Source organism: Trachymyrmex septentrionalis, unplaced genomic scaffold (genome assembly GCF_001594115.1).
Source record: "Trachymyrmex septentrionalis isolate Tsep2-gDNA-1 unplaced genomic scaffold, Tsep1.0 scaffold83, whole genome shotgun sequence".
In the NCBI taxonomy this organism is placed as follows: Eukaryota; Metazoa; Arthropoda; class Insecta; order Hymenoptera; family Formicidae; genus Trachymyrmex; species Trachymyrmex septentrionalis.
This window is the reverse complement of record NW_017306018.1, coordinates 1,117,114-1,144,663: the sequence shown is the minus strand read 5'-3', so window position 1 is coordinate 1,144,663 and position 27,550 is coordinate 1,117,114. Positions and strand designations below refer to the sequence as shown.

Here is a 27,550-nt window from a genome sequence, read left to right as displayed (position 1 = left end):
TAGCGAAAAAATCTGAGAGAGAAAGAGGACGTGTATGAGTGAGAGAGAGAGACGGCCTTTTTTTTGCTTGTACCGCAAAATGTCTTGTGCACCACTCTTTGCAGAAGTGGATGTTAAGAAGGGCCATTTTCGTATATTTCTGCCGATTGTCAATACAGTATAGTACATGTATATGTAATAGAAACTATTTTCAGTACTGGCAGTCAACTGGTCAACTGGTAGTAATATACGAATATGACCTAGGTACAAATCTACTTTTTTGGGTCCAAGAACGACTGCGCATCCACGGGAATGGAATACCGGAATACCTGTTATGGAACATGTCGGTATGAATTCTGATCGGAGTTATTCAGTTTTCCCTACAAAACACAATAGAAAAATCTTCCGATTGGTTAACATCTCGGTTCTCGGAGCAAAACAGGGCAAGTGCCAAATTCTTTTGTTTCATGCAGAAATGCGTCAAGTAAGCTATTTGTGTGTCATTCTAATTTCATTATTTATTATTATTAAAACAAGAATAGAATGACACAAATAGCATTTCCCCGAATGTACCTACTTTAAGTTCGGTTGCATCAACGTTACTTTGACTTTAAGCAAGACTTTCTTTTAAAGCAAAAGAACCACAAGGAACTCACTCAGGCACTCAAGTCTACTCTATTGAACGCAACCATTGACGTAATAATATATAAAGATACGTATGTTAATGTTTCGCATTTTATTGGTAAAACAAAGATCTCATTGAAATTTATTTTAGAATCATCCCCTTAAGTTCACAAATATGCTTACAGTAATTATTGAATTATATAGAAAGGTAATTTTAAAAAAATCAAATGATAGTATTGTATCTGTATATTTCTTATATAGAGACTTGTAGAGACAATTTATTATAGCGCTTATAGACATTCGAATTTTTCAGCACAGTGACAAAATAATCTACTTATATCATACTATTATGCGAATAATTGAAAACTTACAATGATGATAGATTACAGTCAAAATCGCTTAGCATGATAGTAACCGCAGTTAGAATAAAAGCGCATCAAGTAAAATTGTTTATGTCTGTATCTTAAAAGATATATATGTACAGTGTATTCCATGGGAAGTCATTAAAACTAATCAGCTATCATTTTTAAATGCATATAGGGAATAAGAAAAAGAAAATACTTTCTTTTTATTAGAGGACATTTATCTGTTTCATTTACATAGGAAGTAAAGACGAGCGGAAAAAATTTGCATTATTTAATTGAAAAACATCAAATATATCGTCAATCTTATTTTCGAAATGCTAAATTCTTAATAATATATATTTCAGGAATTTAAAAATATTTTTTTTTTGCCAAAAGAGATGTTAGTTTTTAAATTTCTGAAATACATACTATTATATATCATTAAGAGCGACAAAATTCAGTATTCGTATAAACATTTGACACAAATGATACAAATGTTTCCGATTGTCTTTACTTTCTATATAAATGAAACTGTCAAATGTCCTGTATTAAAAAATATTTTATTTTTCCTATTCCTTAATTCAAATGTCCTGTGTTAAAAAATGAATACAATTAATTCGTTTAAAAATGAATACAGCTGATTCGTTTTAACAATGCCTATGAGATACCCTGTATTAGATATTCCCACTTTAGGGAAGCATTCAGATTTTCACAAAGCTCTGATCTAATTGAGCAGTTTCAATAAATACAACGCTATGGAACATATTCTTCGAGAATGTCACTATGCTTTATGAATCAATGTACAATGTATATACTCTGCTGTTTACAGTCTGCGTAATTTAGTTTTATATATATATATATTGACCAAAAGAAAATTTGATTGTTTCCAATAAAAAAAAAATCTAGAAAATTTGTGTGCAATTTACAACAGATACATCATAAAATCTTTATAGATTATTATTAAGTTGCGAGTAATTTCATGATTTTTTGATAAAAAAAGTTAACGATATTTGAAAGATACGAAAATTATATTCAGTTAATTGAAGAGAAAAAAATTCCCTTTTTTATAATGCGACAATAAAAAATCGCAATATATATCATGATGTTTAATTCAACTTATAAATAGTGAATTTCAAGCTGATTAAAATATACATTTTGTCACGACAATATAGATCAAGAAACAATAGCTTAACAGAACTTCCATCGATTTCCACACTCATTACACAACACGAAAGTAGTCATCGGTTCGTCGGCAGAACGCGTTTGCACCTGATTGTACGTGCAGTTGCGCTTCTTGCATTTACCACATTTGAGCAAATCGGTCTTGGTTCCCTGCACAGTGGCAAGTTGTGCGTCATTGATGGCCTCTTTCTTGAATTGCTCACGTAGTTGTTTAATCTCGTCACTTGCCATTTCTTCTGCCGTCATTACCGCTAACCTAGCGGGCGTGATCGCACCTACCAAAAAGTTCGTCCGGAGATTAGGATTCTTTACATCGCGCAAATTGGCAACTCTGCTGCGAACCTGTATTCAAATATATAAAATTATAAATATATTAATGCAATTTGACATAAATTTACATTATATACTGGCAGCTATTAAATTGCAATATCAAAAATACACGATATTAAAATGATATTTATATGAAACATTGTTTATAATGTATGGGATATATGGAATTTAGAAGTATAACGTATGTTTCTTATAAGTACAGCTCATTTTTATATTCCACTATCCATTTTATAAATTTCAGTTCAATACGAGTTTTTTCCATTGCTGCAATTTAATTGGGCAGCAGTGTACATAAGAAAAAAGTTTTAAACAAAGAGTTTCTAGGATCATACATGTAAACACACAATAAGAAGGCAAAGAAAGTCTTTAACTCTAAAAATATTTAAAATTAATATTTGACCAAAGCAACATTTTTTTCATAAAAATCCTATCTTTTCCCTTCAAAATGAAATGTAGATCAAACCCTGATCTCTAGTATTCCGCGCAAGCGTCTTAAACATTTAGACTACTCAGGCAGAAAAAGTTTTTCTATATAAAATAAAATAATATGTTTAATTACCCTATTTTTGTATCTGTTATCAGTATTTTTAAATTCTGCATAGATTGCTTCTTCCAATTCTTCTGCTAACTCTTCTGGACTGGCACAACCATCGATAACTTTTCCATCAACATGTAAAGCTGACGCTAGTAGTTCTCTGCATTTTAATCTAACTGCATCTGTTGTGGTAGGAGGAGGAAAAGACGACTGTTTCCTTTGAATGTCTTTGAAAGGTTTTTCTTCCTTCACTTTTACATCGACATCCATAATATCTTTTTCTTTTTTGTGATCGCTCTCTTCCTTTGCTTTATCTGGCTTCTCATCCTTCTTTTTTGAACTACTTGACGATGTTGAATCTTTCTCTTTATTCGATCCTAATACCAAATAAATTACAATAGAATTAAATTGTGCATATAAAATTATTAATGATATCTACATGAAAATTAATTATATTTAGTATCATTATATACATACCTGATAGAAACTTTTTCCAATTCTTAATAAGAGTCTTTGATAAAGAAATAACTTCCTCATCCCTACTTGATTTTCTCAAGGCATTCACAGTCATTCCAATGCGTGTCTTAGTCAAAAGCTCCAAGTCAACAGGTAATTTTTGAAGTATCTTAAGTAATTCCAAAGCCTGTTCTTGACCCTGATTGACCGAAATGTTGGATTTGTTTTTTATAACTAGTATACACTTGTAAATAAAATAAAATAGATATACATTTAAAGTTTGACAAAAGCAAGATAGAATATTTTAGTGCCATCAAGTACAATGACAAAGAATAGGCCTATTATAGCTATTGTAAAATAATTTTTGTTTAATATAACTTTAATACTGACATCAACATTGATATGAATTGACATTTTTTTTCATAAATAATCATGGAAAACGAAAATAATCATATAACAAGATTATACTTTTTAACAATTTAGTCTAATTATAACAAAAATACATTCATAAAAATTATTTTGCAATAAAAGTAAACATTAAAAGATAATGAAAATTACACAATGTAAGAATCAAATTAAAGCCTTTTAAGACTTTATTTTTAATTGAAATAATATATAGAATGCCATGCAACAGTGTTCCATGGATAAACAAGCGAAGCTTCCATGATATCTTAGCAATTATAGGTCTGTTCTTTTTAGCTAAAGTTCTTGCACGGTTTATCTTTCTTCCTTTTCTCTCCTCGTTGGAGAGAAAAGATAAACCGTGCAAGAAGTTCATGAATGTTCGCGGCTTTTTGTGCATTTGGAAATCGTATGCTCGGAATCACTGAAAGATGAAGCGCGCTCTCCTAGCGTTAAAAGACTTCTCTTAACGCGCGCGCGCATCTCGACCAGTATACAGCGATCTTTATTTTACTCACTTATTACTCACCGTCCCGTCACCACTCGACATTTTGTTGAGCTTTTTCTGGATACGCAGCACTTCTTCCTCGGCGCTCATCGTCGGGGATTAAACACACGATGTACTGCACGAAGACGGTTATAAACAGTAAAAGCGTGAATGCCAAACGTAATTTTATTGACGTTCACTCTCACGGCCGTGTCTAACCGCGTCTCGCCGATTGTTGTTAACCCGCGACATGAGGCGCCCCGCGCCCGAAGCTATGGCTGCGTTCAGCAGACAAAACAGCTTTCCAACTGTTTTGCGAGGTTTGTTCGTTATCGCTGAACTGAACTTTCTGAACTAGTGTAAAAAGCGTATACTGCAGCGTTTTTTATAGAACTGAATATCGATTATGTAAGCCCGGATCTACAATAAGTGTATCCAGAAACACGATCGTTCACTGAGCGCTCAGTGAGCTTTTGTGACCTGTTTGGTCTATATTTTTAGTACTAACGGAATATACCAATCAGATGCAAGAGCTTACTGAGCGCTCAGTGAGCGGTCATCGCTTCTAGATGCACCCAATGGCTGGGTCCAGCGGACTCAACAGTTGAGTGAGCGCTCGTTGTTATTGGTACATTCTTTTAGCTCATCCAATCAGAATTCTAGATCTAGAAGAATATACTAACAACAGCGGAAAAAGGAGCTGGAAAAAGTAGGAGCATGTTGGAGCATGTGACGCAACAAATCATGCGATTTGAATATATTGAGCGAGTACAAAATTCGTGCCAAACAAATCTCGTGTTATTTCTTATATCTTTCATCGCTGTTATTAGGACACAGTCAACAACGGTCAATTCGGCAGGGCCATTAATAAAGAAAGAAAAAAATTAGCATCATTCTGATTGTTGTTACATTTGTATTTCTACAAGATGAACACGCGTAGGAGCTTACCTAACATTTTAATATGTGGTATGTGATAGCGTTATTCAGTATAAATTCCAAATACCCTTAATAATTGTTGTCAATGTTTTTTAGGCCCACCTGGCATAGGCAAGAGCACGTTGGCGAATTTGTTGGAGGAAGATACTGAATTAAACTGGATCGACGTCAGTAAAGTAGCTATTGATACTGGATGTGTGAGCGAGTATGTCGAAGAGTTACAATGCAGCATATTAGACGGGAACATGGTAATTATTCTTATAGCCATAGGCCCAGTTTCCACCATAGATTTGAACTAGGTCAGAATACAAGAACCATCCAACTACAATCGAGTTAATTACTTTCATAACAGATTCTCCAAATTCAACAATGACATTTTTCCATGCCTGATTAATTCTGTTTCAAAATTATACCGACTTCTATCGACCTTCCTCCGATCAGTAAACATACGGGTCGTGTTCCAATATACACTGTTAATACTGAAAATCTATAGTATACGTAACGTGAACTGTAGATTTTTCAGTACTGATAGTGCATATTGGAGCACGACCTGTATGTTTACTGATCGGAGAAAGGTCAATAAAAACATAATACAATTGTCTGTTGTTAGTATAATACGAACATTAGCTTTATTCTTAATAATTACAATTTTTGTAGTTTTTTAAATCATAAAATATGTTATTTAATAAATATAATGGACAAATAAAATCATTGTGGATTATTGATGATCCATACAATGTAAAATTGTTTAAAATTGGCCAACAAGTTTGATTGAATTAAAATTATGAAATATTTTCTGTAGATTATGTCGTCTAGATCACATTTAAACATACAAATTTTTGTTTGCAATATCTTTCTTTCTAGTTAGTGAAACTTATGGAGAATTGGATGAAAGAAGGAGGACAAATCGTGGACTATCAGAGGGCCGACTTGTTTCCTCCAAATTGGTTTGATGCTGTGTTTGTGCTTAGAGCAAACGATACTATTTTAGACGACCGTCTACATAAAAGACAGAAGACAGAAAAAAAGGCCAAGAACAAACCAAATAGCAATGTAGGAGCTGAATTTTTTATAATTGTTATCCAAGAAACACAAGACTCGTTTGACTCAGAAATAGTGCATGAACTAACGAACAATGTTCCAGAAGACATGCCAATTAATGTAGATAGAATACTTGAATGGATAGAGGAATGGAAAAAAGATAATATATAAAAGTGAGAAAATATGTATTAATTTATTTATATATGTATTTCTTATTGTAGACTTTTATTTTCTCATTATTAATCAAAATAAAGGACTGATTAACAATAAATAAAATATTAAATATTAAGTTTAGGTTAGGTTAGGTTATATGAACTTTAAGTCTTATATCAAATATATATGCGAGGTGATAGCTGTACGAGCCAAAAACACGGAGAAGAAGATCTAATAAGAAGATCAAACTCAAGCGGTTGGTTTCGAAAAAAGTGGGCTTGAAACGGTATAGGAAAACCCATGAAAAATTCGGCAGTGATTTTAGTGTATCTACTACTACATATGTACATACATGTAACCTGTGACCACATGACAGTCAATACTTCTAATTTTTCTCGCAAGGCGTGATGGCACTAAAATCACATCTGTCGGATTTTCTATGGGTTTTCCTACACCGTGGTTCAACCCCACTTTCAGATTTCGAGTTTAATCTCCTTATTACTGCATATGGCTAAAAGTTAGTGAATTTTTTAACTTTTTTTTTATTTTCTCATGATATTCAGCTGATATGCAACTGAGAAGTCCTGTTTGTGCGTATTTTAATTTATAAAATAACAATTTTGCAATCCGTAAATCCAAATCGATTTACCATGATTTTTTACCATGTAGAAATGATGGTAAAGTAGGATGATTCGATTTCTTTAAAGACTCAAATTTTCGGATATATAAAAGGGCTCCAAGGGTAATTGAAAAGGGCCCCGGAGGTAATTGAAGAACGCTAACTATTATCGACAATTGATATAAATTTGCTATTATTAACACAAATATTTGGCTCATACATTATTAAATTCATGATTTTTTATTCCATAAATAAATATGCGTACTTGTAAAGCTATAATATCCTATATATTGCAGAAAAATTACAATTTTTTCTCTGCAGCTATCATCTCTGTTGATAAACTTTGACGATACACTGAAATCACAATTTTAAAAAGAAATCGAGTATTATTGAGTTCTAAATGCATAAATACGTCTATTTAATTAATAAATTATAAAATTAGTACAATATTATCAGTTTTTCTTTTTCAGTTACTTCAATATTTACCAGAACGCGAACTCTCGTAAGGATGTCGGTCTTTAAAAGTATCTCGTCGTCGGTGTATGATCGACTCACAAAGTCAAGTACATTTATTTTTTATTTATTTGAATTACATTATATTTACTCACATTATGACTAAAAATTGTAACTGCACCTTCCTTGCTTTTATTGTTGCAAATTGCTCATATGATCTGTTCAAAGTTAATTCTTTCAGACAAAAGTTTATTGTTATTAAGAAAAAAAGTAGTATGAAAAGATGGAAGGTAATTTTACGAGAAAATTTGCACACAAAGATTTGCACAGAAAAATATTTATTTTAAACAAAATAATTGACTTAAATAATTATTAAACTTTAACTTGTCTTTTACATTGCAAAACAAATAAACTTGGCTCTTATCAATTAAATTGTCATGAAGATTTTATATTTATAATTTATAATTTTTGTGACATTAACATTTTGAAATAAATATTTTAATAAAAAATTTCAAATTATGTAGAGTGTAATTATAATTGTCTTTTAGTGAATAAAAAAAATTGTATAAATAAAATATTTATTATTTTAATGAAGAAAACAATATTTTTCACAAAAATTTAGATATAAAATTCGATTGTCAGATATTTTGATTCATGATGTATACCATGTTTGAGGAAATATATTGGATCGTACTGAGTTAATAAAAACTACTTTGCGCGATTTGACATCTTCCTTCAAGTGACGTCCAGGACTCGTGCCATGCCTGCCATACCTTGGATACATCTCTGTATATATTATACATACATGCATGCACACATGTACATACAGACATATAAGTATAGTATACATATAATACAATAGCAGAACATCTTTTCACATTTTATACAGCTAACAAAGAAATTAATAAAAAATTTTATGTAAAAAAAGAGTATCTGTAAACACAATATATTTATATAAATCAACTAAGTAAATGATATATTTATTCTACTATATCTAATAGAAGAACTGATCATAGCAAAAAGATGAGCACGCAGAAGATGGCAACAATCCAGACATCCAGATGAAAAGAATAAGTTAAACGACTGAGTAATTTTCTGAAGAGACAGATATAGGATTTAAAAAATGAATCAATAAACAAATACCTTAGTAACTTGACAGTAGAAAAAAGTACAGAATATTCACTATGGAAAGCAACCAGGAGGCTTAAAAAAACAAGGATTCATAATCCGCTGAAACATGTAAATGGCAAATGGGCGAGAAATTTAAAGCAAAAAGCTGATCTTTTTGCGGAACATCTGGCAAATGTCTTCACACCATTCCCAGGGATCAGTAATAAGGAAAATTTAAAATTTGTTAATAAAGGAGACAAAGAAGAAATTCCCCTTGTTATTCTAAAAGAACTTAAAAATTTAATTAATTGTAATCTCAGTACAAAAAAAAGCACCAGGGTATGACCTCATTACAGGACAGATTATAAAAGACTTTCCGATTTAGCAATACGCAAGCTGCAATGTACAGTATAATCATAAATGCATGTTTTATGCAAAAATATGTTTGTCGACACTGAAAAATAATTGAGGTAATTGTAATCCCGAAACCAGGGAAACCGCCAAATAAAATTACATTTATATATCTATAGAGATATCATTATTACTCATCTTATCTAAGATTCTCGAGAAACTGTTCTTAAAAAGTGTTCTTATACCATTAATACGAGAAAGACAGCTAACTCCGCATCACCAATTCGGGTTCAGAAGCAAACATACTACAATAGAATAAGTGTACCGCATTACAAACGTAGAAAAAGCATTGGAAAAGAAGAAAATCTGTGCAGCAGCTTTCTCGATGTCGCACAAGCCTTTGACAAAGTATGGCATGAGGGCTTAAAATTTAAACTGCATAAGGATTTGCCAAGACAATAATTTGAGATACTTAAGTCATATCAAAGGAAAATGTTTCAAAATACGCCATGGTAAAGAGTACTCGGATCTAAAACAAATTGCAGCGAGAGTGCCACAGAGAAGTGTCCTTGGCCTTATGCTTTACTTATTGTACAATACATCAGTAATATTCCTCGTAACAGAACAAACACTGTTGGCCACATTTGCCGATGATACCGTAGTATTGGCAGTTGATGATAATATAAATAACGCGATAGGCAAACTTCAATAAGCATTGAATGAAATAAATGATTGAACTAAACACTGGCACATTAAGTTAAATGAGCAAAAATCTAATCACATCAACTTTACATACAGAAAAATGAAATTAGGCCAATTCTAACAAAATTGTATCATACGCTAACGCGGCTAAGTATCTAGGCATGATCTTGGACGCAAAGTTAAAATGGAAAGAACATGTGAAAAAGAAGAAAAAAGAAGAACTCAATATTAAATACCGAAAAATGTATTGGCTTATCGGTCGGAATTCTGAATTGTTAACACAGAACAAATTACTAATTTATCACCAGATACTTAAACCTGTTTCGATGCATCCAATTATGGGGCTGTACAAAAAATGTCTAATATAAAAATAATACAAACTTTTCAGACTAAAGTACTTCGTGGAATAGTTAATGCACCATGATACATACGAAACCATATTCTACATCGTGATCTACACATTGTTGTAGATAAAATAAAAAAAATGCTACTAAGCATAATCAGCGTCTTATAGAACACGAAAACATTGAAATTGAATCAGTACTTTCTACTTCATGATTTACGCAGGATTAAAAGGACAAAACCTTACGAATTTGCCGAGATAGCATAAGTTAAGCTTAATCATTAAGGATTCTTATCCGTTGATAAGTTTTTTCTCAAGTGCAACAATTTGACAGATAAATCATTCATAGATTGGTTATGATATCCTCTATTGAATTAAAAAAAAACATTCTATTATCTAGATTATGTTTTAGTTTCTTTAATCTATTATCTATGGTATCATAATATTTCATTGTAGAAGAAAATAAATGATTTTTGTCTCTTGCAGTTTTTCTGTAAAGTTGATAGTACAATATTTGAATAAAAAAATTATTCAAGATCAATATTCGGCAATTTTTAGTAATTAATATTTTATTAACTATTGCGAAAATTGTAAAATGGTAAAGGATTTTTCGACTCTATACAAAAGCGGTTGGCAAAAACTTACGAGACACCCTGACATACGTATGAATGTATACATTATATAAAGTCCTAATATACATTTATTTTATATTAAGAGCAAATAATTATTTTGATTTTAAAATGATTCCATAAACTACTCGTATAGCTGCCTTAATTCTATATATAATATATGTATACTTATAATTTTATGAAATCTTAATACCTTCTTTATGACGTCTCTAAGACGTCAATAAGACGTCATAAAAACGTTATTTAATTAATGTCACCCTACTACTTAGGACATTACATTACAACAATATTATTCTAATATTTCAATATTATTTATCAAGATGTAATAATCTGTTATCTATTTATCAAGATATAGTATATCAGTAATCTTTTGTAATATTTTTTTGTAATATTTTTGATATATTAAAATATGTCTGTAATATTACTTATTTTATGTGAGAAATGACACGATGAAGGCACACACATGAGATATTAGTATATATAATATACACGTAAGCAAAAAAGAAAAATGCAGAAATCAAAGAGTGATAGAGTAAACGGTACAGCGCATTAAAATCATAAGCGAAGAAAAATATTTCTCATTAGCGCTTATTGAAAGCAGGTCAGCCGCTATACTGTAAAACGCGTGCACCGTATCATATCATAATGCAACATATCATACGTGTTAATGATTCGCGTTAAGAGTGCGTATCTCGCAATCCCACAAAGTTATCCGATTGCAAACATGTCAGAATAATTCAGAATCTTCGCACCGACCGACCCCACTGGCCAGCCGGCCACCGAAGAATAACATTTGTTAGAAATCATAACGGTGTTTACAGCCATGTAGAATACCGCAAACTGCTGTGTCTGTCAAAGCTACGTTATGCATCACGGCGATTGACTGTGAATTAGCCCGATTTCGATGGCATTGTGCGTAATACATATGTGAATATATACATCCTATGGTTTGAGGAGCTAAAACTGAAGATTGATTAATCGAAGAGAAAGATTGTGTGAGACAAACGCGAATCAGGTAGTAAATAATACCGTACGAAAATGCGAAAATTTGTTTTTTTTTTTGTAGGGGAAATTAATGGTTTCAATCAGCTCATGCAGCATGGAAAGATTGCAGTAATGTTGTAGAAATCTTTTTTTGCAAGATTGCAACGTTGCAGAAATATAATTGCAAATAGTTGTTTTAACATTGCAAAAAACGATAAAATGTCCATTTTTGAAATATTGCAGCAACATTAAAATGTATACTTAAAAAGTTCTAAAATTAATTAATCCAATTTTCTGTTTAAATAAATAGTAGCATTATATTTTATATAATACATACGAAAAAAATATGATTAAAAAAATGTTTCAGTAAAACTTTAGAAAATGGACAATTTCGCCGATTTCAATCACCTTAACATGTCGAGATCATGACCCTAACTGACCTCCAAGGGCGCATTCAAATTCCCATCCGAGTGCGTTCCAGGCATCATGTTATTTTTGTTTCACATTCGGTGAACAAGGATAAAAAAACACCTGGGTAGTATTCGGATGGAAATCTGAACACAACCCAACAGGTTTAGTCATCCTCGTTATCCGTTAAAAAGTTATTCCTTTCCACGCGAAGCGAGATCTATCTCACCTCTCTCTCTGCCTATAGGGGCAAATGACTTTCCACGCAAAGTGAGATCCATCTCACCTCCTCTCCTCCTTACTTAGGAGCGCGACTTTCCACGCGAAAACGAGATCCACCCCAGCTTCCTCCAAGATATCAATGAGACATCAAATTCTTATTATTATAATTCTGTCGGGATTGCGTTTTAAAAAGTCCAAAAAATCAATTCTGTAGGCAATTTTCATGATATATGTGGTATCGAGTTATTTAAGAATTTAAGGTCCAGCTTCGACCGTTAAAGGCTTTTCTTTCCTATTAAGTAGTTGTTTGTATAAATTGGTTAAAAAATATTTTAGTTTAAAATGTCAGGACCGTGTTTTCGCTTTTCCATTTGAGTGAAGAAACGATACGAAGAAGAAGAAGAAGAAGAAGAAGACGAGGAGAAGGAGGAAACTCGGAAGACTGGGAGTCCAAGACCCTGACGAAGAGAAGGTGGGAGGACGGGCGGCCCCATCTTGGCTGCTTTTCCTCCTGTTGCTCCCGCGCCAAAAGTCAGACCGACGGGGGTTCGTTCAGTCTCGTTTCAGTTATCCTCACGCACGCGTAAACGCGATACGTCGCGAAGAAGACTGCCGCTAGTGCACGCTTGTTCATATCTTCTTCGTACCGCTGTCACGCAATCACCCTCCCGTGCACAAAGCTAACGATCGCGCTCGTTATCGATGATATATATGCGTACGCCGCAGGTGAAGCGGAGAATCGATTCGATCTGGAGAAGCTACGTGATCAGCAAAGCGGAAATAATGCACGGAAGTCGTGTGACGATTCTTATTCTGTGCACGATGATGAATTGCCTGGTGAGTTCGTATTGTTTCCACGAATGTCTCCTGGATTTTAGCATTTATTAGGGTTGCTAGGTTGTTCTTCCCCTCGCTGGAAACGAGAGTGAGCATCGAAACGTTTTATTTGGGCGATTTATTTGACATAAGGACCTCTCGTCCAGCAATATTTTTAACGCAATATCTTTTATCTTATGTGTAACACCCCAATCACATTGCGTGGCTTCTGCAGGACATCAAGATAGCCTAATGTGTTAGGGTCTGAGCACAAGAATTGTCGTAATACTTACTTATTGTTAGATGTAAGTTATAGATATAAGCAACGTACAAGTTTAGCGTGTGACGTTCGATTAATCGCCGTGTCTCTTGGAGATTAATTCTTCTACATATAAAAGTATTAAGATAAGGATAAAAAAACCAAGAGTTTACGAGATTTTAAACTTTATTTTGGGATATGTTTTAACCGTAGAGAGCAGCTAATTGCAATGTTCAATATCGATATGTCGAATAATATAATATATTAATGAAACCAATGGCATCATTTTTTGTCATCTTTGGAATCATAAAACTTTAAATTATTTATAGATATTAATATGCTTATCAGCATCGTTAAGATCTTTCTAAAATGTCTATAAGCATCAAATGTCAGCAATCAATTTATTAAATTACCAGACAATTTAATTTGTGATAGTTCTGTCGATATCAAGTCCGAACAATAATTCGGCGCGTAGTTTGACAAAATTTGATATGTAATATATAAATTTTTACACCGAATTATTTAAGTATTAAAGATCCAATTTTGACATGAGTTTTATTTCCTATTGAATGCATAAAACTTTTGTGCAAAACTATTTTTCGATATAAATATTGGTTTTCGAGAAAAATTAATGCGTCACTTAAAATAACTCATCCTGTATCGCGTATCAATGCAAATTGTACTATCTTATAAATTTATATCTGAATTCACTTTTCGTAATTCCGCATATGATGTTTTCCGTTATAAAGTTCGAATAAATAAATGTCATGATTAAATTATGACATTATAAAAAAGGCGAACTTTATTTTGTTCGAAAGCTAAGTAAAATTTTTTCTTTGAGCAATGTGTTACTTCCTAAATATCTTCAATGTATATAATGTGATCCATAAGTTTTGAGATAAAAATTATATAAATTATTAAAAACATTTCATAAAAATATTTTGATTATTTTTTTATTCTAAATATTTTTATAATTTTTACAATTAATATATTCCGAATATCGTTTTTCTTTCGTTTTCAATTTTTGTATCCCAAGTAGCACACGCATAGAAATGCTTTATTAGCGCTTTGTAGGCGCTGGTGTATTACTTGGAATCACAGTTAAGTACTCCTCTTTTATAATCGTCTTCAATTAGTCAGGCACATTCGTTACAGCTTGAATTTCTGTTGAATCTTCAGTCTTTTAATTGCAATTTTAGAAATATGAAATAGTCGGAGGAGACAAGTTGAATGTGTAGAATGGATGATGAAACATTTCTTTAAATTATTCGATGATATTCTAGAAATTTAAGCCGACTTGTGACTGATCAATTGTTCTTTATTTTATATGATTTATGTCTTTATTTAAAATTTATGTATTGCATTCTGTACAAATACAAGTCACTTTGCATTTAGAATGATAAGCACTCAGTGAGCTCTTCCGTCTGATTGGCATATTCCGTTAGATCCTAAAATATAGACCAATTAGATTAGCAGTCTAGAGAGCGAATTAGATACGCAAATCGTCACGTGTACATACAAAAAAGAGGCCTGTTCATTTTAGTTAAACTTTTGCACTAGTTCATCTTAATTTCTTCCTTTTCTCTTCAAGAGAAAAGAAGAAGAAAAAAAATGAACTGGTACAAAAGTCCAGCCAAAAAGAATAGGCCTAAGGGATGCCAGGTCTGCAATGTTGATTCAAAATGTAGGTATACCTCTCTGTGATTGGTTTAAGATGTCATACATCTTTTTGTTGATTGGATGAATAGATTTATTTTGAGCATGCATACATTTTTGGCAAATTTTTTACAGTAGTTAAAGGGACAAATTTAGCAATCTAGTATAATATACAGAAGTCTGTGGTTGTTTGACAGATTAAATAACGTTTACTGACTTCATTTTGTGACATCATTATAACGTAATATTGTAGATTAGTTGCTTCTCGGTTAGTAAAGTAAGTTATAGTATAATAATTATTTGCACGTTTTTCTTTTACGGACATAATTATCATATATGATCGATCCTTCAATTTGTTTACTATACGATGTGATGTTCCCTTCTCGACGTAATAATTTTCTCATTTGCCCATGATGATCAAGAGACTTAAACGACTTGATATTATCATGTTTGTGCTAATTCATTAATGTGAGTGCACGTAAGCAGGATGTTAAATCCTTGTAGAAAATCTTGTTATTTATACACACCCTGCGTAACAAATAAACATGTTGAAATCCTTTTTAAGTACCAGTAATTCTATATTTTTTAATGAGTTCAAGATTATTCTGAATAAATTAAAATTCTATTAATGTCAACTATAACATTAAAATTATATTAATGTCAACTAGACGTGAATTGTGAGGCTTTCTAAGCGGTTGAATTTGTCAAAAATCCTTGCTTATCTATTACGAGTTCCGTAGTTAGGAACCCGTCGGTCTTCCGGTAGGACTACGTTCGTCTATACGCATGTTGAATCATAATTCTTACATGACCTCGTAGGTCGTTGGACTCTGATACGTCAACCGGTGAGTCGCGTCGTCGACGTGTCATCCGTTGAATATTCGAGTCGTGTTAAAGAGGAATGCATTCCGGGCCATGGAGTCTCTATCTGACTTATCACTTGAGTTCATTTTCTAGCGGGAAATAAATATTTTATTTCAAACATATACCTACGTGTTAAGTGTATGAGTAAGGTGTAGTATTATTATTCCCATGCTTAACCTGCTTTAATAAAACTCTTACATTTTAATGGTTGTGAATAGCAGACTGAGTGCACTTCTTCTTACGTATATCTCACATTACGGTATGACACCTTTTACATTGCCTTTTTTTTTCACAAGAAATGAATATACGCATTATAGGAATTTATTTTGATTGGTACTGAATTGATTTTTGATATGCTATTAATTGCTTAATTAATTAATGCATATATTTTTGCAATGACAGCTTAATGTAATTTTTTTATTGACAATATTAAAAGTATCTTTTAAGATCGTAATGTGAATACGGAGCAATCTTTTTTGGTCTTGAAATGCAAATCATAAAGAGGACTAAAGAAATATAACTTATTAAATTGACAAATAATTTAATAATTTTCTAATACTAATCTTTAGTAATAATCTGATGTTAATGAACATCTTAATCTGCGAATAATTTATTGTCTCAGCCAGATTCGAACCTTGATCTCCCTGTATTCCGTGCATACGTCTTCACCATTCGATTATCGAGATTTCGGAAATGTTTGTCGCAATAACCAGTAACTAATAAAGAAACGTCGTTTTTTTAAGGAAACGTGTGTATTAACAAATATAATTTTCAATAGAATCAATAAGAATAAATCCAATTAAATGAGAGAAATTCTATAAATTCATACAGAAATATTTAAGCACTAATAAGATATTCTCTTTAACGTCTTTGACCGAAAAACATAGAATTTCTCTCATTTAATTAAATTTATTCGTATCGGTCTACTTCAAATTGTAATTGTTTATGCATACTTTCAGATACGTTCTACAATTTAAAATTAAAGATCTTAAAAACAGTTATTCCATATATCGCGCAACTTCTCAACGTTGTTGAACAAAATTATTCTACGATTTCCAATAGTCGACCTCGAATTTTATTAGCTTCCCTGTAGATCCACTCATGCTAGCAAGAACAGATCTATTGTTTTCGTGGACAAGGGTAGGGAGAGGAGAAGGGCTGGAGAAAATAGATCAACCACGACCACGAGGGCCAATTTGCAGGCAAACAGAACTCGGAGAGTTCTCCGCCTCCTCCTAGTTCTACGCAGCGGTAGTTGCAATCCCGTCTGCAACGATGCGGCTGAATATGCGGCTCGTTTCTTTCCTTTCGTTGCATTATGCAGGGTACCTTCACCTTTCGAGTCTTTCTTGCTACTGTCGCATCTGTTATTGTGAGCGACTTCATTTCACATTCAAAAGTGAGCGGTTTCATCGATGTCGATGTTATTCTATAGGCTATCCTAAAAAATGAATACAGAAAATGTAGGTAGGAGGCGTCTAATCAAATTTATTTTCAAATTTTTATAATATTTTCTTAGCAAAGATTTGATTAGAAGTTGTCTTTTTTCATAGCACTAACGATGAGATTGAAATTTTATATTAAGATAAATTCTGTTTAGCTCTGTAAAAATTAAATTTGCAAAGAACTGCAATATTTTAATTGTTTATAATTCAGGAATTATTATTATCTTTTATCATATCTTTTGGAACAAAAAAAATCAGATGTAAATTTGTTAAACTGTATATTAAAATAACAAATACCAAATCTTAAAGTAATCATCTCTTAAGATTTTATATTCGTTGTTTATTATAATTAATTTCAGTTTTCACAGAAACAAACACGTAATTATAAATAACAAGAAAAGTATTCCAACTATTTGGAATACTCTTTTTGTTAATTATGTGTTTGTTTTTGCATATGAAAAAGATTGACAAGAATATGAACGATTAGAACAGGAAAGTTTGCCTCAAGAAAATTGCAGATGCAGGTAATGATAATTAAGAGTACCACGAGTCGAGCAAGTCATCTTCAATTTTTACGACTTTTCTTTCCGACGAGTTTTTCTCAAGTGTAAACTTTTTTCCCACTTCACCCCTGCTTTATCCCAAGTACATTTTATGGTACGCACATATGAAACGCGATTCCCATGTACGGCGAGAATAGATAGCCGAGGAAACGCTCGAGTTACCAATACATACGTGTTGGAAACCGGGTACCGGTATCCCATGAGATAATTGCGACGGTCTGATGCTTCCATGCATCACAGTGCGCGAATAGCATTGCCATACCTTGTAATCGACGCCCGACAATTATTCTCGTGGAAACGATTGGATTTTTCGATGCATTTTTTGACCTGATAGAAGCACGCTAATGCCGTGAGATGCGCGTTACGCCAGGAAATCGACGTTTCCGGAACATATAATTATCTCCGAAATCAATAGTCAATTCACCTAGTTAGTTGCTTAATAGTACACACTATTATTCGTTTTAAGAAGAAATATTTTTGGAAGATCTTCAGGAGCGCTAAGAGCAGCGCTAAGAGCAGCGACATGTATCGCGAGACCGGCTGTGTTATCTTTACGCGAACCGTCGAATTTTTTATTTTACATACGTACCGTAAACTGTAATTTCTTGTTACCGCGCAATAAAACGATTTGGATCGTCAATCTTGAGAATGTTATTTAAATTTCGAATGTTATATAAACTTAATCGAGAAACTTTAACGTTTAGAAATTAAATTTCAAAATATACTTCAGTTGCAATAAAGTAGTAGAAAATTTTTATGTTATTTTATTTTTAGTGATATTTTAATATGTGTGTTACGCATAAATACTTTGGCCAAAAGTAGAAAGAACCTCCACAATTTGATGTAAATATTCTAACATATCTAATATATCTAATGAAAAATAAATTAAAAACAGTTTTATTGAAAAATAATATTTACTTTTATAACAATTTAAATATTTTGTTAGTTTTTCTGTAAATTTTATTATTTTTTCCAAGAAAATACAATAAATTGAGGATGCTTATGGCCAAGGCAATATTAATTGAAATAAAGAAAAGCTGTTGATAAGATAATAAATATTTATTAGTTCTTGCAGCGAGAGATTGATAATATCCATAAACGAACATGGAGATAACTGATACATCCTGTATAAATTACAAGAGCACGTGTGTAGTGTGCGTTTCCAAAGTCGTTTGATTCCGATTCCGCGCAAAGATCACGATCATTGTGATTATATTATTCAGAATAACGTTATCGTATACGGGCTTTGAAACGTATTTCGTATGTTGCCGACCGTGAAATTGTTGGCGTGACAACGACGGCACTCGTAAATCCTACCATTCAGGACGCACATATCTCTTCATCGCGTGTCTCGTTCAGTCTCGTTGCAACTGCGACAAAATTTACGATGCTGCATTAAGAGAATGTCGCGCTACGTAATCGTTTACGTTGAATTATTGTATTTCGATCCGAAAAATTGATTCATGATCTAAAAAAGTGTTAGCTAATATGTTTGAAGGCAAAATTAATTTAAAACATGATAAATTTCATATTTTTATTAATGAAGCGATTTTTTGCATTCAAATTACGTAATAATTAATAATTATATTATAACCGTAATTTTGCTAGTCGTTGACATCGCTTTAAACAACAATTCCAAGTTACTAAAAAAAAGTCTGAAACTTTAGTTCCCAATAAAGAAAATCGTCTTTGCAGCTGTTTTAAATTTTACATAAATATAAACCATTAAACTTCGAAATCACTCATTATTTTGAAATTTGTATGTGTTACGCTATTGTCATCATTTCACAAATTTCTTATTTAACAAGAAAAGATCTCCTCCCAGGGTTATGTTCAGATTCTCACCCAAGTGTCTCCCAGGTATTATGTTATCTTTGTTAAACAATAGGTGAACAAGAATAAAATGATATCTAGATCCCAATTCTGTAACTTTTAACGACAGTACATAATAAATGCAATTGATTTTAAGTATTGTATATATTTAAAATATCCTTTGTACGTGTCAACTATTTAGATTATTCCTCTTAAAATACAATTTTTAGATTATTCTTCGAAGGTTTATGTGTTCCGCCATCCTTCGGGGTCGTAGCTGAAGCGCGAATGGAATTTCCGCGTGGGAACCGACTCTTACAGATCGCGATCGTCTTCGACGTGCTCCTCCTCGGAACGACTGTAAGTTGCTCTATTCTGCGTTTAAATTGGCTCGGTTCGTTAAGCGTAATTAAGAGCTAGCTGGAGGCGGTTGCGTTGAATATAAAATTTCATCTTGCCACCCTTGAGTGCAGCGTTATGCACGCTAAACTCGTGCTCTGTATTTCCACATACACGCGGCGTTGCGTGCAATGGCCGATTAACTGTCTCTTTCTCTTGAAGGCGTGGATTAATTTCTTTGATCCCACATATAAGTGACTACATTCGTGTGCCCCCATACATGTAAGTTGTTAATTGTTAAGAGATGAAATGCACACGCCTCGCAATCGCGTGTTTTGCAGGGAAAGCAACGGATAGCAGTGTGGATTGACAAATAATGAGCTCTCGTGCTTTGCAATGACCAAGCATGATGCTTGACGGACGCAGATATGACTCTATTACGATTTTTCTCAGGAAGACGGCGAATGTTGTCGACGTAGAAATAACCGCGTCCATTCAGGAAAGCACATTCATTAATTATTCATCAACAGACGATCGCATGACGCTCGATGAATCTGTCGTTCCGCTCGAGCGACACGTTTACGGATTATCGTTAAATGTAAGACGTCGGCTCATATACAATTCAGGATGCACGACAATTTTGTCTCTTCGACTTACACGTGAGATGCGTACGTAATTGAAAAAACCGCTTGAAACCGTCGCGCATGATACAACGCAAAAATTATCCTATAAATGGACAATAAATAATCAGTCGATAAATTGGAAGTGTTTTCGGGTTTACGGTATCTTACGTGCTGTACGTTTTTGGAATAGAAAGGTTAAAGTGGTCAAACCCGTATCTCCAAAAACTCGTTGTATCTTAAAACTATGCTTACATAATTGTTTCTAAAAAGAATTTTTGAAGAACTCCTTATTTTTATATACATATATCTGGAAGATAGAGCGGCAATGATCAATTCTTTTATATAGCAATCAGTGTATTGGGGTCGTTAATCCGTAGTGGCACAGTTACGTTAGGCACGGCGGGAATTGCAATAAAATCTTACGATTATATGTTCAAGCATTATTCGTCGGCAAGATTTGCCGATTTTCTTTCGAATAATATTACGCACGTCATCTAACTTGAGGCGCACGGTACGCTAACGGTGTATACGCGTGCAACGGATGCCGTGTCACCTTGCGGTGCTTAAAGCGTGCAGTCGCGAATGTGCTGCGAGTATACGCGCGATTCTATTTTCATTTCCACTTCCACCGTGAGTACTGACAATGAGATAAACTACCGACTTAACCGATGCTCAGTGTTCCTCGCGGTCGCAGACGACGAATTACTGTATTTTTATGAACAGAATCGTAAGAGGGAAATAAGAAAAAAAGAATATATTATGATATTTTATTAAAAAAGACTATATATTGTATATATAGTCTTTTTTAATAAAATATATTCTTTTTTTCTTGTTAAATCCTTTTTGTATGAAACATTTTTTTTTTAATGCTTACTTTTCAAAATATTTAAGGAATCCGGGGCTTTTTTTAATATCTTGAAAATTAATCCTTAAAAGAAAAATGTTTCATACAAAAGTTGTAGGGTTTAAAATGACCTATTTGTTGATTTTATCACACCTCTCTTCAGAGATCTTATTGCCCGAAACCGAGCATGGTGACTTCTCTCATATGCCTGTGGTGCGCACGCTGATTGTACGAGATCTACTATTTAACGTCGATTCCGAACGATAATTTTTTTAGAAAAGTTCTCTTGGCAAAGATATACTCTCGGTGGTTTGCCATTGCTTGCTGAGAGGAGCTTACGAGCTTCCGAAAAATTTTTCGGTTCTGCCTGGGGTCGAACCCGGGATCTCTGGCTATGCCACGTTCGTACTCAATCTTATCATATATTAAAAATATTAATTTATTAATATAATGTAAAGTCTACATAGTGACTTTATTACAAATTAAATGATAAAAGCTATGAATCAATGCAGGGTGTTAAGTGCTAATAAATGAATTTTAATATTATTTACAATAATTTCAATATTACAATGCTAAATGTTTCAACCCTCATTAGGGCATCCTCAGTAATTCATTTATTAACACTTAATATCCTGCATTGACTCGTATCCTTTATATTATTTAATTTGTTTAAAAATTTTGAATTTTTCTAAGTATATTAATGTTTAATTTTGAATTTATTAATTATTAAATTATTCATAATTTATAGTTCTTATTATTATATTAAAAATTCTTCTTTTTTTCTTTCTTCCAGAATTTTAATAGGCATTTAATTAATACATAGGTATATAAGCATAAAAAATGTAGCAAGTTTAGTCTAGCTTTCGTCGTAAAACTGGGTCAGAGAGGTCTAAAAGAGACCAGATATCATCTTTTAAAAGGAAGAGCCTTTATCATTTTTGACTTTCTTGTAGAGATTGGTTTCATCCTCACCTACTTCGACGAGCGTGAAGCTCGGTGACGAATGCAACCAAGATCGGGAGTGTGAGATCGGCATCGCTAATAGCCACTGCTACTTGGGTTATTGCCGGTGTCAGCCTTTCTTCGCCGGCTACAATGGAACCCATTGTCTCGAATGTAAGTTCGTCCAAGTACTCTTTTATCTCCTCCAACTACAGTTCTCTTTTATCCTGTTAGTCGAAATCATTGTTTTTAAATGTTTACTTTACGGTATGAAAATTTCGGAGACTGCCCAGAATATAGATATGGAGTATATCAGAAAAAAATGCTTAGAAATATTTTGTTGTTACTTTAAAAAAGAAGGCGTTTTCATAGTGTAAGATTTGTTATTTGTAATGTTACAGCAACTCTACTGGGTAACGATTGTCTCGTGAAGGAACAATGCTCTTTGAAAGTGGCGAACAGCAGCTGTCTCGAGAGTGTATGCAGATGCGAGGAGGGACACTTGCAATTTCGCAGACATACTTGTCTAGGACGTAAGTATATTTTGATTGTACCTTAATAAAACATACACATATATCATTTGTGTAAAAGACTTGACATTAATACCGGGACACTACTGTGTCTCCTGGTCGACGAAAACGGAAATCTTATTTAAATAATTAGAGTATTGAATCCAATTCTAATAAGTATTGAGTTAAAATACTTGGAATTCCTATCTGAATTCAAGTTATAAAAAGCAGAATTGAAGTAAGCTCTTCACGTTGGAGAGAAAAAGAGAAAAGATGAAGAAGTTCAGCTAAAAAGAACAAGTATTAGAATCGTGCAAGAAGTTTAGTTAAAAGAACAGGCTTATATTTAATCGGTATATTAATATACGATAATGCATCGATAAGCACCGTATATATAAATAAGTAACCTGTTCATGTTCCTTGATGTTACCGTTGGTAGCTCTTCACGTGACATTAAGGCGATCATTAGCGACATCGAATAACATACATGTGTGAAAGATCGATGATGGAAAGGATGAATAGCCAAGCAAAACGTAGTTAGAGTATCCTGCAGAGAAAATTCTAATTTATGTAAGCTTCTTCTTCTCGGCTCATCGAACGCGATACGCCCATTAAGTTAGCATACCTTGGAAATGCATTCCGATGATCGTATACTCTCTTTCGTTTTCTCTTGATTTATCGAGAGTTTCGATCGCTGACAGGCGCTTACTGCGCTATTTTCAATGCCGGGATCATCACGACTTTTTGCACTAACGATCTTAGCTATTTATTGTCATTGTAAAAGTATAATATCGAAGATATTATACCATCGCGAATATTCGCGACGGTATAATATTCTTCTTATATAGAAGAAACGATAATTGACAGAAATTTTATATTTGAAATTATGCAATAATATTTTCTCAAAAATATTCAAGTATAAATTATGTATAAATACGCTTCTAATATCGATGTGCTTCTTTAAAAAGAAAAGATTCTGAAATAATTGTCAAAAAAATGTTATAAGCAGACTTTTGGTGTGCCTATGGACTCTCCATCGTCCCCGATTGTGGTGGCTATTGTATTAAATAAATTACAGGCATAGTTTGCTCCGAATTTGTTAATAGGCAAAAAGTTTTATTTCTATAAACAATAACGTATCTTTACAAACTAGATTGACTCACAATATGCGCAAGTTCTTAAATTTAGAAATGAATTTCTAATTTGCAGCGGCTAAACTCGGTGAGGTATGTTACGAACATGCCCATTGCCGTCTCTGGGATCCCGAATCTCATTGCGATTTTCTCATTCCGGATTTATTCGGCCGCTGCCAATGTACCGCTCCGATGCGTCGTGAAGGCGACGTATGTCGACTTGACAGTCTCGTGAGACCTGTACCGTTTCCGCAGCATCTGCCTCCCACTCAGGAGTCGATAGTAGAGGACGTCACTGAGATCGAACGCAATAAGGAAACAATCACCGACGGACAAAAAAGCGACGAAGAACAAGATACAGGTACGCCTAATTGAAATTCTGAACTGAGGTTATATCATATGATAACGGATCTAAATAATGTTATTTAGGTTCGTTATGTTATAAAATTTTGTAAATAGTGTTAATTCTCCTATATAAAAGATGCATGCGCAAAAGTTAATGCTACTTTTGTATCGTAAATAATGTTTTCAAACATGATCAAATAAATATTAATATGTCAAAATTAATGATCATATATAAAGAGTGCGAGAAAATGTTTTTCATCCAATTCATTTCATTCTAATCACTGTCAATCCGTCTTATGTTATCCATCTTAAAATCAATAGATTTTTTACAAATAAGTTCTTTCGAGATCTTTTTTGAGTAATGAAATATTTGGCTAATTGTATTTATTTCATATTTGTTTTTTTTTTTCACTAGGAGTCGTTCTATTGTAAACAGAAATTAATTATACAGTTTTAGTAATTATATATATTTAATGTGTAGTAAAAAAAATTGTATATGTAACGTAGTAAAAAACTTGTATTTTCTTGTACAAAAATATAGAGCTTTGAGATTATCATATAATTAGAACTGTATTTTAAACTTTATACTGCACTAAATGTGTGAATTTGTAACGAGTTAACACGTGATACCTGATTCCTTCATAAGTCATTTAACATTCCCATGGAGTAATCCGTGGACGCGTACGTTGTACGGGAATTGTATCAGGCTGCATCATCGCTTCTCTAAGTTTCACGCGCCTTTTATCCGATAATCTGCTTTTCCGTGTGTACACGGATGCAACGGGAATTCACGAGACCGAACGGTTTGTATTCCGGCCTCGAACAGATTAACGAAATAAGGCATTTCGTACTCTTAATTAGCACAATCATTAACAAAACACGACATTTTTTCACAAACGCGTAAAAAAAAGAAAATCTGTACGTATACTGAATCACAAGCGATCATCACATGTGAAATCTTATTACCCTCCATTATCACTTTCACAGATTTTTTAATACGTAATAGATAATAATAAATGTGATTAGCTGAATATTATTAGCTATGATTATAAGCGAACTTTTTTAATATTTTCTTCTTTTTTTTTTGGATAGGCGTTCAGATATCTTGGTTAAAGAACGCATCGATGCTTCTATCGACGGAACCCCCTAATCAATTAATACCGGTAAATTTGGTGACAAGACCATCGAGTTTAAGACCTGGATTTAACAATCGTCCCGGACCAAACGAGCTTCCAGATGATGATGATGCTGTCGTTATCGAAGCGGAAGTTACCGAACTCGCTCATGTTACAACGACCTCGACAACTTTTGGTAAGAGAGAAAATCGATGTTCTCATATTAAAAAAAAAAATATTTGTTACTGATAAAACACTGAGAGAAATGAGTTTGTTATTAGATGATAACAAATGTAATGATTTGGTAGGAAAACGAATCGATAAGTTATTATTATGAATTGTTTCTCATTATTCGTCTGTGTAACAAATACACGATTTATACGACAAATCATATATTTGCTAAATCGTTGTTCGTATACTTTTTGCAAATAATCAGTATTAACAAATAAAAATCTATTCAGCTGTTTCGAACGGAGGCAGAAATGAGATTTCAAAGATCACAATTTTTAACAAAAAGGAAGATAAGTCCAGCAATTTTAACAGAAGCACAATCACTATAATTTATTACAAAAAAGAAAAACTTGTTAACACTAGTTTTGAACAATTTTAGTAAGTTTAGATCGACAGCCCAAGTAGAGCACACAGCGCTTACAAAGTGTTAACAAAGCGCTATAAAAGCGTATATAATCACTTTTTAGCGCTTTACAAGCGCTGCTGTGCTACTTGCGAGAGCGCAAAGTACAATGGCAAAGTACACCTCTTGCGGCGACGATTTTCTCACACACAACAATGACTCGTCTAAAACCCTAGATTTTATATTACGGAGGTTTAGATCGTTCTAGAAACTTGACGGTGACCGGAGGATCCGTTTGCATTATTTTTTTAGAACGGTACAAAACCGAGCTTTGTTTTACGAACGTTCATGGCGGTCGCTACTTTGCATCCCATGATTCATGGTCTTTCGTGGAACTAATTGATTGGCACTCATAGAACTGCGCCGATCTCGTCGGCTGAGATGTACATACGTGATGAGTATTCGATAATTTCGGCAATCAATTTTTATTGTATTATACATGGTTGCTTCTATTACTAATAACTAATTGCAGACTAGCATCAGTCTTCATAACAGAGGAATCTTGTATTCGTTTTCAGTACCGACATTCGTTGTCACTATATCTATAAATTATTTGTGGCAGGTACTAATTGCTCGTTAAATTAATAAAATCTTTTTTCTCAGTGAGCGAAAAATTAAAAAAAAAAAAATCACACTAGGCATATTTAAAGCGTTCGAAATTAGTGGATTAAAGTGTCACAATCTTGATTCTTGCTTGATACCGTAATTCTGACTTTTTTATCTTTCAGCGCCAATAAAGACAGATCGTCATGAGAGTACGATAATGACGGCAATCAGCTTGGGGCTACCGTGCGTTGCCGATTTGGAATGCCGTATGGCTGATCAAATGTCACGATGCATCGGCGGCGTATGCGATTGCAGTTTTTCGACGAACAGCAGTTGCAACGCGCGGCGGACTGGCTGTGCGCCGGGCACGTTTCAGTGCCGGTCATCCGGAAGCTGCATCAGCTGGTTCTTCGTCTGCGATGGCCGCACCGATTGCGCAGACGGTTCTGATGAAGAGTGTACCGGTCTTCGTTGCCCGGTGCAGGCATTCAGATGTAACGACAGTAATGTCTGTATATCAAGATCCGGAGTATGCGACGGCAATCGCGATTGTCCTCGTGGCGAGGATGAGATTGGTTGCAACAATCGGCGAAGTTGGTATTTCTATCTTTTTCACATTTTTTTAAAGTATTTGTAAACAATATAAAAATTTAAATATTTTTTGTAATATACAATTTCAAGCTAAAAGTTTGGGAATACTTTTTCAAGTTGAAATTTTAATTATTTAAATATCCACAACAATAAGTTTTTTAACAATAATTCTTTATGTTTAATAACTGTTATTGGAATGTAGGTACTCTCTCTCTCTCTCTCTC

General features: G+C 33.3%; 3 protein-coding genes across 7 annotated transcripts in view; 2 read left to right on the top strand and 1 right to left on the bottom strand.

The window, feature by feature from the left end:
* Positions 1 to 105: 105 nt before the first annotated feature.
* Positions 106 to 7,850, top strand: LOC108755143 (adenylate kinase isoenzyme 6-like). 4 transcript variants are annotated; one of them, XM_018497988.1, is made up of 6 exons: positions 123 to 162; positions 244 to 326; positions 5,170 to 5,305; positions 5,372 to 5,523; positions 6,140 to 6,489; positions 7,559 to 7,850. In XM_018497988.1, exons 3-5 carry the CDS (start codon positions 5,266 to 5,268, stop codon positions 6,485 to 6,487), a joined length of 540 nt encoding a protein of 179 aa, XP_018353490.1. In that variant the 5' UTR covers positions 123 to 162; positions 244 to 326; positions 5,170 to 5,265; the 3' UTR covers positions 6,488 to 6,489; positions 7,559 to 7,850. The 4 variants fall into 4 exon arrangements, with proteins under 4 accessions (XP_018353489.1, XP_018353487.1, XP_018353490.1 ...); XM_018497987.1 differs by having other exon boundaries at positions 106 to 326; XM_018497985.1 differs by lacking the exon at positions 5,170 to 5,305 and having other exon boundaries at positions 112 to 168.
* LOC108755142 (transcription elongation factor S-II-like) lies at positions 2,024 to 4,987 on the bottom strand. Of its 2 annotated transcripts, none has more exons than XM_018497983.1 (4): positions 4,382 to 4,987; positions 3,472 to 3,649; positions 3,019 to 3,371; positions 2,024 to 2,471 (listed from the first exon to the last, which is right to left on the bottom strand). In XM_018497983.1, the coding sequence occupies exons 1-4, from the start codon at positions 4,448 to 4,450 to the stop codon at positions 2,136 to 2,138; spliced, it is 936 nt and encodes a 311-aa protein (XP_018353485.1). In that variant the 5' UTR covers positions 4,451 to 4,987; the 3' UTR covers positions 2,024 to 2,135. The 2 variants fall into 2 exon arrangements, with proteins under 2 accessions (XP_018353485.1, XP_018353486.1); XM_018497984.1 differs by having other exon boundaries at positions 2,025 to 2,471; positions 4,371 to 4,447.
* Positions 7,851 to 12,876: 5,026 nt separating the features above from the next.
* The window catches only part of LOC108754968, a 22,404-nt gene continuing 7,730 nt past the window's right edge, over positions 12,877 to 27,550 (top strand). The window contains exons 1-6 of the mRNA XM_018497650.1: positions 12,877 to 13,127; positions 22,465 to 22,627; positions 22,855 to 22,986; positions 24,172 to 24,456; positions 25,533 to 25,751; positions 26,918 to 27,328. Of these exons, the coding sequence (XP_018353152.1) occupies positions 12,993 to 13,127; positions 22,465 to 22,627; positions 22,855 to 22,986; positions 24,172 to 24,456; positions 25,533 to 25,751; positions 26,918 to 27,328 (1,345 nt within the window). The 5' untranslated portion in view covers positions 12,877 to 12,992. The remainder of the gene's footprint in view (positions 13,128 to 22,464; positions 22,628 to 22,854; positions 22,987 to 24,171; positions 24,457 to 25,532; positions 25,752 to 26,917; positions 27,329 to 27,550) is intronic.